The sequence below is a fragment of the Salvelinus fontinalis genome, chromosome 2, assembly GCF_029448725.1.
Source record: "Salvelinus fontinalis isolate EN_2023a chromosome 2, ASM2944872v1, whole genome shotgun sequence".
Lineage (NCBI taxonomy): Eukaryota > Metazoa > Chordata > Actinopteri > Salmoniformes > Salmonidae > Salvelinus > Salvelinus fontinalis.
In genome coordinates, this window is record NC_074666.1 from 92,872,377 (window position 1) to 92,888,391 (window position 16,015).

The 16,015-nt window shown below is 43.1% G+C and overlaps 1 protein-coding gene across 1 annotated transcript; it reads left to right on the top strand.

Moving 5' to 3' along the window:
* The first annotated feature begins 1,365 nt into the window (after positions 1-1,365).
* On the top strand, positions 1,366-13,253 carry LOC129867645 (NLR family CARD domain-containing protein 3-like). The gene is made up of 6 exons (XM_055941214.1): positions 1,366-1,384; positions 6,090-7,875; positions 8,141-8,314; positions 11,865-12,038; positions 12,214-12,260; positions 12,703-13,253. The coding sequence occupies exons 1-6, from the start codon at positions 1,366-1,368 to the stop codon at positions 13,251-13,253; spliced, it is 2,751 nt and encodes a 916-aa protein (XP_055797189.1).
* The last annotated feature ends 2,762 nt before the right edge of the window (positions 13,254-16,015 follow it).

The window sequence follows — 16,015 nt, forward strand, 5'->3', positions numbered from 1 at the left end:
GTACTTTTTGGAGAAATATCCTCTGGTCTGATGAAACAAAAATAGAACTGTTTGGCCATAATGACCATCGTTATGTTTGGAGGAAAAAGGGGGATGCTTGCAAGCCAAAGAACACCATCCCAACCATGAAGCACGGGGGTGGCAGAATCATGTTATGGGGGTGCTTTGCTGCAGGAGGGACTGGTGCACTTCACAAAATAGATGGCATCATGAGGTTGGAAAATGATGTGGATATATTGAAGCAACATCTCAAGACATCAGTCAGGAAGTTAAAGCTTGGTCGCAAATGGGTCTTCCAAATGGACAATGACCCCAAGCATACTTCCAAAGTTGTGGCAAAATGGCTTAAGGACAACAAAGTCAAGGTATTGGAGTGGCCATCACAAAGCCCTGACCTCAATCCTATAGAAAATTTCTGGGCAGAACTGAAAAAGTGTGTGTGAGCCAGGAGGCCTACAAACCTGATTCAGTTACACCAGCTCTGTCAGGAGGAATGGGCCAAAATTTACCCAACTTACTGTGGGAAGCTTGCGGAAGGCTACCCAAAACGTTTGACCCAAGTTAAGCAATTTAAAGCAATGCTACCAAATACTAATTGAGTGTATGTAAACTTCTGACCCACTGGGAATGTGATGAAAGAAATAAAAGCTGAAATAAATCATTCTCTATACTATTATTCTGACATTTCACATTCTTAAAGTAAAGTGGTGATCCTAACTGACCTAAAACAGGGAATTTTTACCAGGATTAAATGTCAGGAATTGTGAAAAACTGAGTTTAAATGTATTTGGCTAAGGTGTATGTAAACTTCCGACTTCAACTGTACATTATAACTTAGCCTACATTACATAATATAAAATAACTTACTTGTTGCAAAAATCTTACTGAATGTATAAATTATTTCCCCCTCATATCAATTATTCCCATTTTAGCCCTTCAGTCTACATTCTCAGATTCGTTTAGAAAAGAACAGATTGACAGATAATAAATAGCCTACTTTTAGTGAATACAAATAAGTGTGAGACATGGCCTTGTGTTGCTGCACAGTCTATAACTACCTTAACAAACAGTGACTTATTATTAGTAGTATTAGTGACAGTTACCATGGAGATGAGATGTCACAACTACATGTTCATGTGATTGCATTTAATAATCTGACTGTTTCAATGTGTCTGTTAGTAAATGTTTTTATTTCTGAGAGATAATGAATAAAAGAGAACATTTGACATTCAAGAATTAGTTGTCACTATGTTAACCACAACCAACATGCTGGATCTCTGTTTAGTTGTCAGTGGTCTAAGATGAGTCTCTCTGGGGAGAGAGAGGAGGGGGGCCCTGCCTCTAAAATGAGTCTCTCTGGAGAACATGACACCACAGCTAAAAGGTGAGATGACAAGTTTGTTCATATGAAGAGTGTATTTCCAACATGCTATATCCCAATCACATTTGTTTTCATCAGAAATGATTGCTCATGGTTACTTTCTATCGGTTGGGTTGCCAGAGACGCGACCCAGTAGTTAAGTCTTTTTGTTCTGTATCTATGGATGAGACCCAGTAGTTAAGTCTTTTTGTTCTGTATCTATGGATGAGACCCAGTAGTTAAGTCTTTTTGTTCTGTATCTATGGATGAGACCCAGTAGTTAAGTCTTTTTGTTCTGTATCTATGGATGAGACCCAGTCGTTAAGTCTTTTTGTTCTGTATCTATGGATGAGACCCAGTAGTTAAGTCTTTTTGTTCTGTATCTATGGATGAGACCTAGTCGTTAAGTCTTTTTGTTCTGTATCTATGGATGAGACCCAGTCGTTAAGTCTTTTTGTTCTGTATCTATGGATGAGACCCAGTCGTTAAGTCTTTTTGTTCTGTATCTATGGATGAGACCCAGTCGTTAAGTCTTTTTGTTCTGTATCTATGGATGAGACCCAGTAGTTAAGTCTTTTTGTTCTGTATCTATGGATGAGACCCAGTAGTTAAGTATTTTTGTTCTGTATCTATGGATGAGACCCAGTAGTTAAGTCTTTTTGTTCTGTATCTATGGATGAGACCCAGTAGTTAAGTCTTTTTGTTCTGTATCTATGGATGAGACCCAGTAGTTAAGTCTTTTTGTTCTGTATCTATGGATGAGACCCAGTAGTTAAGTCTTTTTGTTCTGTGTCTATGGATGAGACCCAGTAGTTAAGTCTTTTTGTTCTGTATCTATGGATGAGACCCAGTCATTAAGTCTTTTTGTTCTGTATCTATGGATGAGACCCAGTCATTAAGTCTTTTTGTTCTGTATCTATGGATGAGACCCAGTAGTTAAGTCTTTTTGTTCTGTATCTATGGATGAGACCCAGTCGTTAAGTCTTTTTGTTCTGTATCTATGGATGAGACCCAGTAGTTAAGTCTTTTTGTTCTGTATCTATGGATGAGACCCAGTCGTTAAGTCTTTTTGTTCTGTATCTATGGATGAGACCCAGTAGTTAAGTCTTTTTGTTCTGTATCTATGGATGAGACCCAGTAGTTAAGTCTTTTTGTTCTGTATCTATGGATGAGACCCAGTCATTAAGTATTTTTGTTCTGTATCTATGGATGAGACCCAGTCATTAAGTCTTTTTGTTCTGTATCTATGGATGAGACCCAGTAGTTAAGTCTTTTTGTTCTGTATCTATGGATGAGACCCAGTAGTTAAGTATTTTTGTTCTGTATCTATGGATGAGACCCAGTAGTTAAGTCTTTTTGTTCTGTATCTATGGATGAGACCCAGTAGTTAAGTCTTTTTGTTCTGTATCTATGGATGAGACCCAGTCGTTAAGTCTTTTTGTTCTGTATCTATGGATGAGACCCAGTCGTTAAGTCTTTTTGTTCTGTATCTATGGATGAGACCCAGTAGTTAAGTCTTTTTGTTCTGTATCTATGGATGAGACCCAGTAGTTAAGTCTTTTTGTTCTGTATCTATGGATGAGACCCAGTAGTTAAGTCTTTTTGTTCTGTATCTATGGATGAGACCCAGTAGTTAAGTCTTTTTGTTCTGTATCTATGGATGAGACCCAGTCGTTAAGTCTTTTTGTTCTGTATCTATGGATGAGACCCAGTAGTTAAGTCTTTTTGTTCTGTATCTATGGATGAGACCCAGTCGTTAAGTCTTTTTGTTCTGTATCTATGGATGAGACCCAGTAGTTAAGTCTTTTTGTTCTGTATCTATGGATGAGACCCAGTCGTTAAGTCTTTTTGTTCTGTATCTATGGATGAGACCCAGTCATTAAGTCTTTTTGTTCTGTATCTATGGATGAGACCCAGTAGTTAAGTATTTTTGTTCTGTATCTATGGATGAGACCCAGTCGTTAAGTCTTTTTGTTCTGTATCTATGGATGAGACCCAGTAGTTAAGTCTTTTTGTTCTGTATCTATGGATGAGACCCAGTAGTTAAGTCTTTTTGTTCTGTATCTATGGATGAGACCCAGTCATTAAGTCTTTTTGTTCTGTATCTATGGATGAGACCCAGTCATTAAGTCTTTTTGTTCTGTATCTATGGATGAGACCCAGTAGTTAAGTCTTTTTGTTCTGTATCTATGGATGAGACCCAGTAGTTAAGTCTTTTTGTTCTGTATCTATGGATGAGACCGAGTCATTAAGTCTTTTTGTTCTGTATCTATGGATGAGACCCAGTAGTTAAGTCTTTTTGTTCTGTATCTATGGATGAGACCCAGTAGTTAAGTCTTTTTGTTCTGTATCTATGGATGAGACCCAGTAGTTAAGTCTTTTTGTTCTGTATCTATGGATGAGACCCAGTCGTTAAGTCTTTTTGTTCTGTATCTATGGATGAGACCCAGTCGTTAAGTCTTTTTGTTCTGTATCTATGGATGAGACCCAGTAGTTAAGTCTTTTTGTTCTGTATCTATGGATGAGACCCAGTAGTTAAGTCTTTTTGTTCTGTATCTATGGATGAGACCCAGTAGTTAAGTATTTTTGTTCTGTATCTATGGATGAGACCCAGTAGTTAAGTCTTTTTGTTCTGTATCTATGGATGAGACCCAGTCGTTAAGTCTTTTTGTTCTGTATCTATGGATGAGACCCAGTAGTTAAGTCTTTTTGTTCTGTATCTATGGATGAGACCCAGTCGTTAAGTCTTTTTGTTCTGTATCTATGGATGAGACCCAGTAGTTAAGTCTTTTTGTTCTGTATCTATGGATGAGACCCAGTCGTTAAGTCTTTTTGTTCTGTATCTATGGATGAGACCCAGTCATTAAGTCTTTTTGTTCTGTATCTATGGATGAGACCCAGTAGTTAAGTATTTTTGTTCTGTATCTATGGATGAGACCCAGTCGTTAAGTCTTTTTGTTCTGTATCTATGGATGAGACCCAGTCGTTAAGTCTTTTTGTTCTGTATCTATGGATGAGACCCAGTCGTTAAGTCTTTTTGTTCTGTATCTATGGATGAGACCCAGTCGTTCGTTCTAAATGATCCATTGCCAAACTGGGTGGCAATGTTCTTATCCATTGCTAGCTAGCCAACTACAGATAACTTAGTCACGTCAAAGAGTGCAGCCAGAATAACAGCAAAGTAGCTGCATTTCCATTTGTTTAAGCTGTTTTCTAGTGACATTTATTTGGATAAATCCATGACAATGAACTAATGATGCACAATTTCACCTGACATAGAACATGTGCTCTCTCGTCAAGACACTGTTGTTCAGAGTGTAGTTTAAACTATCAAAGCAAATTTACCAACATTTCTGAAAACGGATATATAGCGTTTTGGAATGAAACTCTTCTTATGTTCACCCATCTGAGTTCAGAGGAGATGAGAGATGTAATGTTTGTCTCTGTTGTGTTGAAGCCCAATCAAGCAGGAGAGACCAGCCTCCCCTGTACCCAGCTGTGTGTCCATGAAGAGTGACCGGTCTATGGGTCTACCTATAATGTTTAGAGAGGGAGACTTTTCTACTGAACAAAGGTAAGAGGAACTCATGGGTCATGGTCAGTGAGTTAAACAACACTGTCTCTAGTCATTTCTACTCTCCCATTTTTTTATTTATTTTTGTTGTTTTAATAATCCATAGGTGAATCCTTTTTTTCATTTTCATAGTTCATTTTCATTTTCATAGTCCTAAGCAATGTTAAACAACCACAACATTCCCTGTGTCTGTGTGTGTGTGTGTGTGTGTGTGTGTCTGTGTGTGCGCGAACTCCTTGGATGTTTTGTCCACAGAAACCATCAGGAGAGATCAGAGTCAGAGATTCTCAGTGGTCAGTCTTCCCAGAGTCATCAAACAGACCTGGCCTCCATATTCAGTGTATGTGGTCCTGTTATGTACATTTGTTTTTGTTTACCTCAAGAAAAAGTTGATCTGTCAATTATTTATTATTTATTATTCATTATGTGTTAATGAGAAACTATTTATTTCATTGCTTAACTTATTTACTTTATTTATTTCAGTTGCTTGAAGAGAATATTATGACATTTGTGAAGAACGAGCTGAAGATGTTCAAGAGGATTCTGAGTCCAGAACTCCCAGAAGGCTTTGAGAGTCAGAAGCAGGATAAGGAAGTGGTGGATGCTGAAGATGAGAAGCAGGAGAGCAGTGCCAGAGAGGGGGCTCTGAAGATCACACTGCACATCCTGAGGAAAATGAATCAGAAGGAGCTTGCTGACACACTGGAGAAAAGTAAGATCTGTCTAACTCATGTTAAATGCTGTTTTATAACAAACATTTAAAAGCTGTAACTAAAGTAGAGCTAAAGTAGCTGTGTAACTCAATGATATTGTAGCAGACTTAACACAACACCGAGTGACCTCATCAAGTACAGTACCAGCAGGGATGTGTTGTGGTGATTCATTTAGACGAGAGTGAATTAATATAGATATATATAATATAGATAGACAGACAGAGAGAGAGGAACGAGACAACACGAATAATACCATCAATAATACCAATAATGATATGAATCAGTCACACATCATTATGAAAACATTTACATATTTATACAGGAAGTTACAGTAATAGAATAAATTATTACAATTTAAACATTATAGCACAGTCTAACAATACTGTAGGCATTAAATCAGACTAAATAATATTAATATCCTTTGTGTTGTTTCTTCATTCAGATGAGCTTGCTGTGATTTGCCAACGTGATCTCAAATCTAATCTGAAGAAGAAGTTTCAATGTGTATTTGAGGGGATCGCTAAACAAGGAAACCCAACACTTCTCAATAAGATTTACACAGAGCTCTACATCACAGAGGGTGGAACAGGAGAGGTCAATAATGAACATGAGCTGAGACAGATTGAGACAACAACCAGGAAACAAGCAAGGCCAGAGACTGCAATCAAATGTAACGACATCTTCAAACCGTTAACTGGACAAGACAAACTTATCAGAACTGTGCTGACAAAGGGGGTCGCTGGCATTGGAAAAACAGTCTCTGTGCAGAAGTTCATTCTGGACTGGGCTGAAGGAAAAGCAAATCAGGATGTCCAATTTGTATTTTCATTCCCTTTTCGGGAGCTGAATTTGATGAAAGGGGAAAAACACACTTTGATTAAACTTCTCAATCACTTCTCAATGGAAACCAAAGAATCAAGAATCTCCAACTATGACAAGTACAAGGTTCTGTTCATCTTTGATGGTCTGGATGAGTGCCGACTGCCCCTAGACTTCCAGAAGAACAAGATCTGTTGTGACGTCACAGAATCAACCTCAGTGGATGTTCTCCTGACAAATCTCATCAAGGGAAATCTGCTTCCCTCTGCTCTCCTTTGGATAACTACCCGACCTGCAGCAGCCAATAAGATCCCTTCAGGGTGTGTTGACCAGGTGACAGAGGTACGAGGGTTCAATGACCCACAGAAGGAGGAGTATTTCAGGAAGAGATTCAGTGATGAGGATCTGGCCAGCAGAATCATCTCACACATAAAGACATCAAGGAGCCTCCACATCATGTGCCACATTCCAGTCTTCTGTTGGATTTCTGCAATAGTCCTTGAACCCATGCTGAAACATAAGAAAGAAGAGATGCCCAAGACTCTGACTGAGATGTACACACACCTTGTGGTGTTTCATACCGAACAGAAGAATGAAAAGTATCTTGGGAAAGAAAAGACAGGTCCACACTGGAATAAAGAGAGCATTCTGTCACTGGGAAAACTGGCTTTTCAACAGCTTGTGAAGGGCAATCTGATTTTCTATGAAGAAGACCTGAAAGAGGCTGGCATTGACTTCAATGAAGCCTCAGTGTACTCAGGATTGTGCACACAGCTCTTTAAAGAGGAATGTGGGCTGTACCAGGACAAGGTGTACTGCTTCGTGCATCTGAGCATTCAGGAGTTTCTGGCTGCTGTGTATGTGTTCCTCTCATTCATCAACAACAATGAGAATCTAATGGCCAAACCACAATCAACGTTCATGAACTTTTATGTGAGGATCAAAAGTAAAGTCACTGTCTACAAGAGTGCTGTGGATAAAGCCTTACAAAGTGAGATGGGAAACCTGGACCTTTTCCTCCGCTTCCTTCTGGGCCTCTCACTGGATTCCAATCAGAAGCACTTACGAGGTCTTCTGACAAAGACAAGAAGCAGCTCACAGAGTCATGAAGAAACAGTCAAGTATATCAAGGAGAAGATCAGGGAGAATCCCTCTCCAGAGAAGTGCATCAATCTGTTCCACTGTCTGAATGAACTGAATGACCATTCTCTAGTGGAGGAGATCCAAAGATACCTGAGATCAGGAAGTGTCTCCAGTGAAGAACTGTCACCTGCACAGTGGTCAGCTCTGGTCTTTGTGTTGCTGACTTCAGAAAAGGATCTGGATGTGTTTGACCTGAAGAAATACTCCAGATCAGAGGAAGGTCTTCTGAGGCTGCTGCCAGTGGTCAAAGCCTCCAGAGCTGCTCTGTGAGTACATAAAACAACATTTAAGTACTAATCATCAGGAAGAAATATTCAGTTTAGAGAAAAATATATATTATTGCATAACATATTGAATCAGTGCATTGCTGTTCACATTAGTATAACAATAGGACCATACAATTCTAGGAGACGGAAGATGAATCTATATGTTGTTTGAGAGAATAAACCAAATGCATCTACCATTGTCCTTCTACACTGCTGGTGTTAAATTAACAGTGAGTTTGAGAAATGATGATGATCTCTCTGTCAGGCTGTCAGGCTGTGGAGTCACGAACAAAGGCTGTGCTTCTCTGGTCTCAGCTCTGAGGTCAAACCCCTCACACCTGAGAGAGCTGGACCTGAGTAACAATGACCTGAAGGATTCAGGAGTGAAGCTGCTTTCTGCTGTACTGGGGAATCCCCACTGTAAACTGGAGACTCTGAGGTCAGTATTCCTGTAGTTGGTCAACAAGTGATAACTGTTCACCAGATCCACGTGTTTACCAGGCACACATAGTCCACACCATATGTGTTTTGACAGTGAAGCTTACAGTTTTAAATTTGGCACTGGAGACATGGTGCGTATAAATCGGCACACATTGTACCGGAACGATGACACTCTCCTCAAAGCGAATGTGGAGAGCTGGCACAGGTGGTATCGGACGGCTAACACGCTCCTCAGGGCGACTGTCTTGCCTCTCCAGCCAAACCAACAGCTCTCTCTCATCACTCTTCTCAACTTTCACCAACCAGTCCTCGCTCAATCTATCCCAATATTCCTCCTCGGTCTCTGACTCACCCCTCAGCTCCACCGACCACCCCGTGTGCCCCCTCCCCAAAAAATGTTGAGACTAATTCTTGGGCTTACGTCATGGCCGCGAACCCCGGTGTCGTCGCTGTCTCCTGCCAGTATTTCGTCCCAAGTCCAGGATGTCCTCCACTCCTGGCTTTCCTCCCAGGCCCAGGATCCCTGCATCTCCTGGGCACGCTGCTTGGTCCGTGGGTGGTGGGATCTTCTGTCACAATCGTTGATGTAAAGATGGTCGGACCAAAGTACAGCGTGGTTTGGGTTCATCATCTTTTATTATGTGAACCGGCACAAAAACGAATGAAAAGAAACAAATGTGCAGCTTTGTCGTGCTCAAAGGCAACAATACAAAAACAAGATCCCACAACAAACAGGTGGGAAAAAGCTGCCTAAATATGATCCCCAATCAGAGACAACGATAGACAGCTGCCTCTGATTGGGAACCATACCAAGCCAACTAGAATGCCCACCCTAGTCACACCCTGACCTAACCAAAATAGAGAATAAAGGATTTCTAAGGTCAGGGCGTGACAACAGGATTAAGATTGAATCCTACTACACCGGCTCTTACCCTCGTCAGATGTGGCAGGGCTTGAAAACTATTACGGACTACAAAGGGAAACCCAGACGCGAGCTGCCCAGTGACGCAAGCCTACCAGACGAGCTAAATACCTTTTATGCTCGCTTCGAGGCAAGCAACACTGGAGCATGCACGAGAGCACCAGCTGTTCTGGATGACTGTGTGATAATACTCTCAGTTGCTGATGTGAGCAAGACCTTTAAACATTTACAAAGCCACGGAACAGATGGATTAAAAGGACGTGTATTTAAAGCATGTGGAGACCAACTGGCAAGTGTCTTCACTGACATTTTCAACCTCTCCCTGACTGAGTCTGTAATGCCTACATGTTTTAAGCAGACCATCATAGCTTGTGCCCAAGGAAGCATAGGTAACCTGCCTAAAATGTTTACCTGTAGCACTCACGTCGGTAGCCATGAAGTGCTTTCAAAGGCTGGTCAAGTTTCACATCAACAGCATCCTCCCGGATAGCCTAAACCCACTCCAATTCGCATGCAACCCCAACAGATCCACAGATGACGGAATCTCAATTGTGCTCCACACGGTCCTTTCCCACCTGGACAAAAGGAACACCTATGTGAGAATGCTGTTCATTGACTACAGCTCAGCGTTCAACACCATAGTGCCTATGATGCTCATCACCAAGCTAAGGACCCTGGGACTAAATACCTCCCTCTGCAACTGGATCCTGGACTTCCTGACGAGCCGCCCCCAGGTGGTAAGGGTAGGCAACAACACGTCTGCCACGCTGATCCTCAACACTGGGGCCCCTCAGGGGTGTGTACTTGGTCACCCACGACTGCGTGGCCAAACACGATTCCAACACCATCATTAAGTTTGCTGACGACACATAAGTAGTAGGCCTGATCACAGACAACGATGAGACAACCCATAGGGAGGAGGTCAGAAAACTGGCAGTGTGGTGCCAGGACAACAACCTCTCCCTCAATATGGGCAAGACAAAGGAGCTGATAGTGGACTTCAGGAATAGGAGGGCCAAAGAGGCCCCCATTATTTTATTTTTATTATATATTTTTGTATTTCACCTTTATTTAACCAGGTAGGCTGGTTGAGAACAAGTTCTCATTTACAACTGCGACCGGGCCAAGATAAAGCAAAGCAGTGCGACAAAAACAACAACACAGAGTTACACATAAACAAACGTACAGTCAATAACACAATAGAATAATCTATGTACAGTGTGTGCAAATATAGAAGAGTAGGGAGGTAAGGCAATAAATAGGCCATAGAGGCGAAATAATTACAATTTAGCATTAACACTGGAGTGATAGATGTGCAGATGATGATGTGCAAGTAGAGATACTGGGGTGCAAAAGAGCAAGAGGTTAAGTAGCAATATGGGGATGAGGTAGTTGGGTGTGCTATTTACAGATTGGCTATGTACAGGTACAGTGATCTGTGAGCTGCTCTGACAGCTGATGCTTAAAGTTAGAGAGGGAGATATAAGACTCCAGCTTCAGTGATTTTTGCAATATGTTCCAGTCATTGGCAGCAGAGAACTGGAAGGAAAGGCAGCCAAAGGAAGTGTTGGCTTTGGGGATGACCAGTGAAATATACCTGCTGGAGTGTGTGCTATGGGTGGGTGTTGCTATGGTGACCAGTGGGTTTGGCAACGAATATGTAGTGAGAGCCAGCCAATGAGAGCATACAGGTCGCAGTGGTGGGTAGTATATGGGGCTTTGGTGAGAAAACGGATGGCACTATTTTTTGCTATTTTGTAAATGACATCGCCGAAGTCAAGGATGGGTTAACATCAATGGGGATGTAGTGGAGCGGGTCGAGAGTTTCAAGTTCCATGGTGTCCACATCAACAACGAACTCATGGTCCAAACACACCAAGACAGTCGTGAAGAGGGCACAACAAAACCTTTCCCCCCTCAGGAGACTGAAAAGATTTGACATGGGTCCCCCGATCCTCAAAAAGATCTACAGCTGCACCATCGAGAGCATCCTTACCGGTTGCATCACCGCCTGCTATGGAAACTGTTCGCCATCTAACCGTAAGGCGCTACAGAGGGTAGTGTGTACGGCCCAGTACATCACTGGGGCCAAGCTTCCTGCCACCCAGGACCTATATAATAGGCGGTGTCAGAGGAAAGCCCATAAAATTGTCAGAGACTCCAGTCACCCTCGTCATAGACTGTTTTCTCTGCTACCGCACGGCAAGTGGTACTGTAGCGTCAAGTCTAGGACCAAAAGGCTCCTTAACAGCTTCTACCCCCAAGGACATACGACTGCTGAACAATTAATCAAATGGCCACCTGACCATTACATAGACCTTTAATAATTTTTTATTTAGTTTTTTACTTTAGTTTATTTGGTAAATATTTTCTTAACTCTTCTTGAACTGCACTGTTGGTTAAGGGCTTGTAAGTAAGCATTTCACGGCAAGGTCTACACTTGTTGTATTCGGCGCATGTGACAAATAAAGTTGGATTTGATTTTGATTTGATTTTGTTTGGTGTGGACTGAATACTCAATACAATCTAAATATGATACCTCACTGTGTCTTTTGACTGATACTGTTTTTTAAATGGTCTGGTCAGTTAACAGTGTGTTTGTGAAATGGCAATGATCTCTTTGCAGACTGTCAGGCTGTCTAGTCACAGAGGAAGGCTGTGCTTCTCTGGTCTCAGCTCTGAGGTCAAACCCCTCACACCTGAGAGAGCTGGACCTGAGCTACAATCACCCAGGAAACTCAGGAGTCAGACTGCTCTCTGCTAGACTGGAGGATCCACACTGCAGACTGGAGAAACTCAAGTATGTAGAAGGTTTATGTCAATGTTCATATCAGACATGTTGGACTTATCAGACTAGTTAAGACAAACATTCTTACCACCACTTGGACAAATTATATGCTGACTGTGGGTGTTGTGTGTGTGTGGGTTGACGTGTATCCCTCAATGACTGTCTGTTCTTCTGCTTACCGCTACAGTGTGGAACATGGTGGAGAGCACACAATGAAACCTGGGCCTAGAAAATGTGAGTGTTGACTGCTGTGAAGAATATGACTAAGAATAAGTCTTAATTCAAGTTAAGTCAAAGTCAAACACCATCATTACTTACTTGATCATATTAAATATAAGCTGTTGTTCTACAGAAGAAGAAATCAGGGACACCAACGTTTATAAAGTGTTGCTTTGACAATGTTTGTGTCTGTGTATGTGTGTGGCATGTTCGTGTTACATTAGAAATGTGTGTGTGTTCATGCATGCATACAGGTGTGTGTGTGTAATTATTGTGAATAAGTGTGTTTTATATTACCATACAGTATAACATATGATCATTCAACAAGTCTCAAGTTACCTTAACTTCTCCTTTTGATACCTAGAAACATCTACATTAAACAAATTAGTGAAAAGTGAGTTAACATTCTAATGGAATGATGATGATTTCTAATATTGTGTCTGGTTTCATCCATCAGATGCCTGTGATCTCACACTGGACCCAAACACAGTAAACAGACTCCTCTCTCTGTCTGAGGAGAACAGAAAGGTGACATGTAGGAGACAGGAGCGGCGGTATCCTGTTCACCCAGATAGATTTGAGGACTGTGAACAGGTGCTATGTAGAGAGGGTCTGACTGGGCGCTGTTACTGGGAGGTAGAAAGGAGTGGGAGAGGGGCTGTTATGGGAGTGACATATAAAGGAATCAAAAGGAGAGGAGGGGGTATTGACTGTGGGATTGGATACAATGACAAGTCCTGGAGTCTGGTCTGCTCTGACAACAGTTACAAGGCCTGTCACAATAATAATCACATTACCATAGACGTCCCCTCCTCCAGCTCCCACAGAGTAGGAGTGTATCTGGACTGGCCAGCCGGCACTCTGTCCTTCTACAGAGTCTCCTCTGACACACTGACCCACCTGCACACATTCAACACCACATTCACTGAGCCCCTCTATCCAGGGTTTCGGGTTTATGATGTTAACTCCTCAGTGTCCCTGTGTCAGGTGGTCACTGTGTCACTCTAATCATGTGTTTTATGTTTGATCACAATATGACATTTAAATACATGGAGTAACACAAACCAGTTTGGACCAGTTTATTCCTTTAAATAATAACCATGGTAACTCTGTGTCTGTATCTTTCTGTGAACCTGCGCCCTGTGAGAACACACACATTGTACACACACACTGGACTCACACACACACACAAGTAACGGACACACACACACACGCACTAGACACACATACAAATACTGGACACACATACTGGACACACACACACACACTGGACACACACACACACATACACTCACACACACACTCGTACATAAATGGCGCCGGAGAAGAAGGCAGACGTTCTACGTGTCTCCAACCGATTGTGTTTTTTTGTTAGTTTGTTTGCGTTGTTTGTAACTTATTTCTTTACTTATTTTGTACATAATGTTGATGCTACCGTCTCTTATGAACGAAAATAACTTCTGGAGATCAGGACTGGGATTACTCACCACGGACTGGCAGAAGCCTTTTTTCCCTTTAACGAGTCTGACGAGCCCGACGCGAACGATATACTGCTTTCTCGGGAACAGGCCCGGATCCTCGTGAATTGTGTGAAGAGGATGCGGAGAAAAAGGGGCCGGAGGGCGGGCTGGGTGTTGGGGTGGTCCCAGGAGGGGTTGGAGGGTGGGCTGGGTGTTGGGCTGTGTTAGAGGGTGTGTTGGGGTGGTCCCAGGAGGGGTTGGAGGGCGGGCTGGGTGTTGGGGTGGTCCCAGGAGGGGTTGGAGGGCGGGCTGGGTGTTGGGGTGGTCCCAGGAGGGGTTGGAGGGCGGGCTGGGTGTTGGGGTGTGTTGGGGTGGTCCCAGGAGGGGTTGGAGGGCGGGCTGGGTGTTGGGGTGGTCCCAGGAGGGGTTGGAGGGTGGGCTGGGTGTTGGGGTGGTCCCAGGAGGGGTTGGAGGGTGGGCTGGGTGTTGGGGTGTGTTGGGGTGGTCCCAGGAGGGGTTGGAGGGCGGGCTGAGTGTTGGGGTGTGTTAGAGGGTGTGTTGGGGTGGTCCTATGAGGGGTTGGAGGGTGGGCTGGGTGTTGGGGTGGTCCCAGGAGGGGCCGGAGGGCGGGCTGGGTGTTGGGGTGGTCCCAGGAGGGGCCGGAGGGCGGGCTGGGTGTTGGGGTGTGTTAGAGGGTGTGTTGGGGTGGTCGTTGGAGGGTGGGCTGCCTTCGGAGAATTCGTAGGCGATCGAATAAACCCCCACTTCCCTCCATTCTGCCAGCAAATGTGCAATCTTTGGACAATAAAATAGATGACCTACGCGGAAGATTAAACTACCAACGGGACATTCAAAACTGTAACATCTTATGCTTCGTATCTGAACGACGACACTATCAACATACAGCTGGCTGGTTATACACTGCACCGGCAGGACAGAACAGCGGCGTCTGGTAAGACAAGGGGCGGCGGACTATGTATTTTGGTAAATAACAGCTGGTGCACGATATCTAAGGAAGTCTCGAGCTATTGCTCGCCTGAGGTAGTGTGGTCTACAGCTTATCATGAGATACTCTATCTACCTAGAGAGTTTTCATCTGTATTTTTCCTAGTTGTTTACATACCACAACAGTCAGAGGCTGGCTCTAAGACAGCATTGAATGAGCTGTATTCCGCCATAAGCAAACAAGAAAACGCTCACCCAGAGGTGGCGCTCCTAGTAACCGGAGACTTTAATGCAGGGAAACTTAAATCTATTTGACCAAATTTCTATCAGCATGTTAAATGTGCAACCAGAGGACAAAACACTCTGGACCACCTTTACTCCACACACAGAGACGCAAACAAAGCTCTGCCTCATCCTCCATTTGGCAAATCTGATCATTATTCTATCCTCCTGATTCCTGCTTACAAGCAAAAATTTAAGCAGGAAGCACCAGTGACTAGATCAATAAAAAAGTGGTCAGATGAAGCAGATGCTAAGCTACAGGACTGTTTATCTAGCACAGACTGGAATATGTTCCGGGATTGCTCCAATGGCATTGAGGAGTACACCACATCAGTCATTGGCTTCATCAATAAGTGCGTCGATGATGTCATCCTCACAGTGACCATACGTACATACCCCAACCAGAAGCCATGGATTACAGGCAACATCCGCACTGAGCTAAAGGCTAGAGCTGCTGCTTTCAAGGAGAGGGACTCGGAAGCTTATAAGAAGTCCCGCTATGCCCTCCAACAAACCATCAAACAGGCAAAGCATCAAACAGGAGAAGGGTCAATACAGGACTAAGATCGAATCGTACTACACCGGCTCTGACACTCATCGGATGTGACAGGGTTTGAAAACCATTACAGACTACAAAGAAAGCACAGCCGAGAGCTTCCCAGTGACACGGGCCTACCAGACGAGCTAAGCTACTTCTATGCTCGCTTCGAGGCAAAAAACACTGAAACATGCATGAGAGAACCAGCTGTTCTGAAAGACTGTTATCACGCTCTCCATAGCCGATGTGAGCAAGACCTTTAAACAGGTCAACATTCACAAGGCCGCAGAGCCAGAAGGATTACCAGAAAGTGTACTGTGAGCATGTGCTGATCAACTGGAAGGAGTCTTCACTGACATTTTCAACCTCTCCTTGTCTGAGTCTGTAATACCAACCTGTTTTAAGCAGACCACCATAGCGCCTGTGCCCAAGAACGATAAGGTAATCTGCATAAATGACTACCGACCCATAGCACTCACGTCTGTAGCCATAAAGTGCTTTGAAAGGCTGGTCATGGCTCACATCAACACCATTATCCCAGAAAC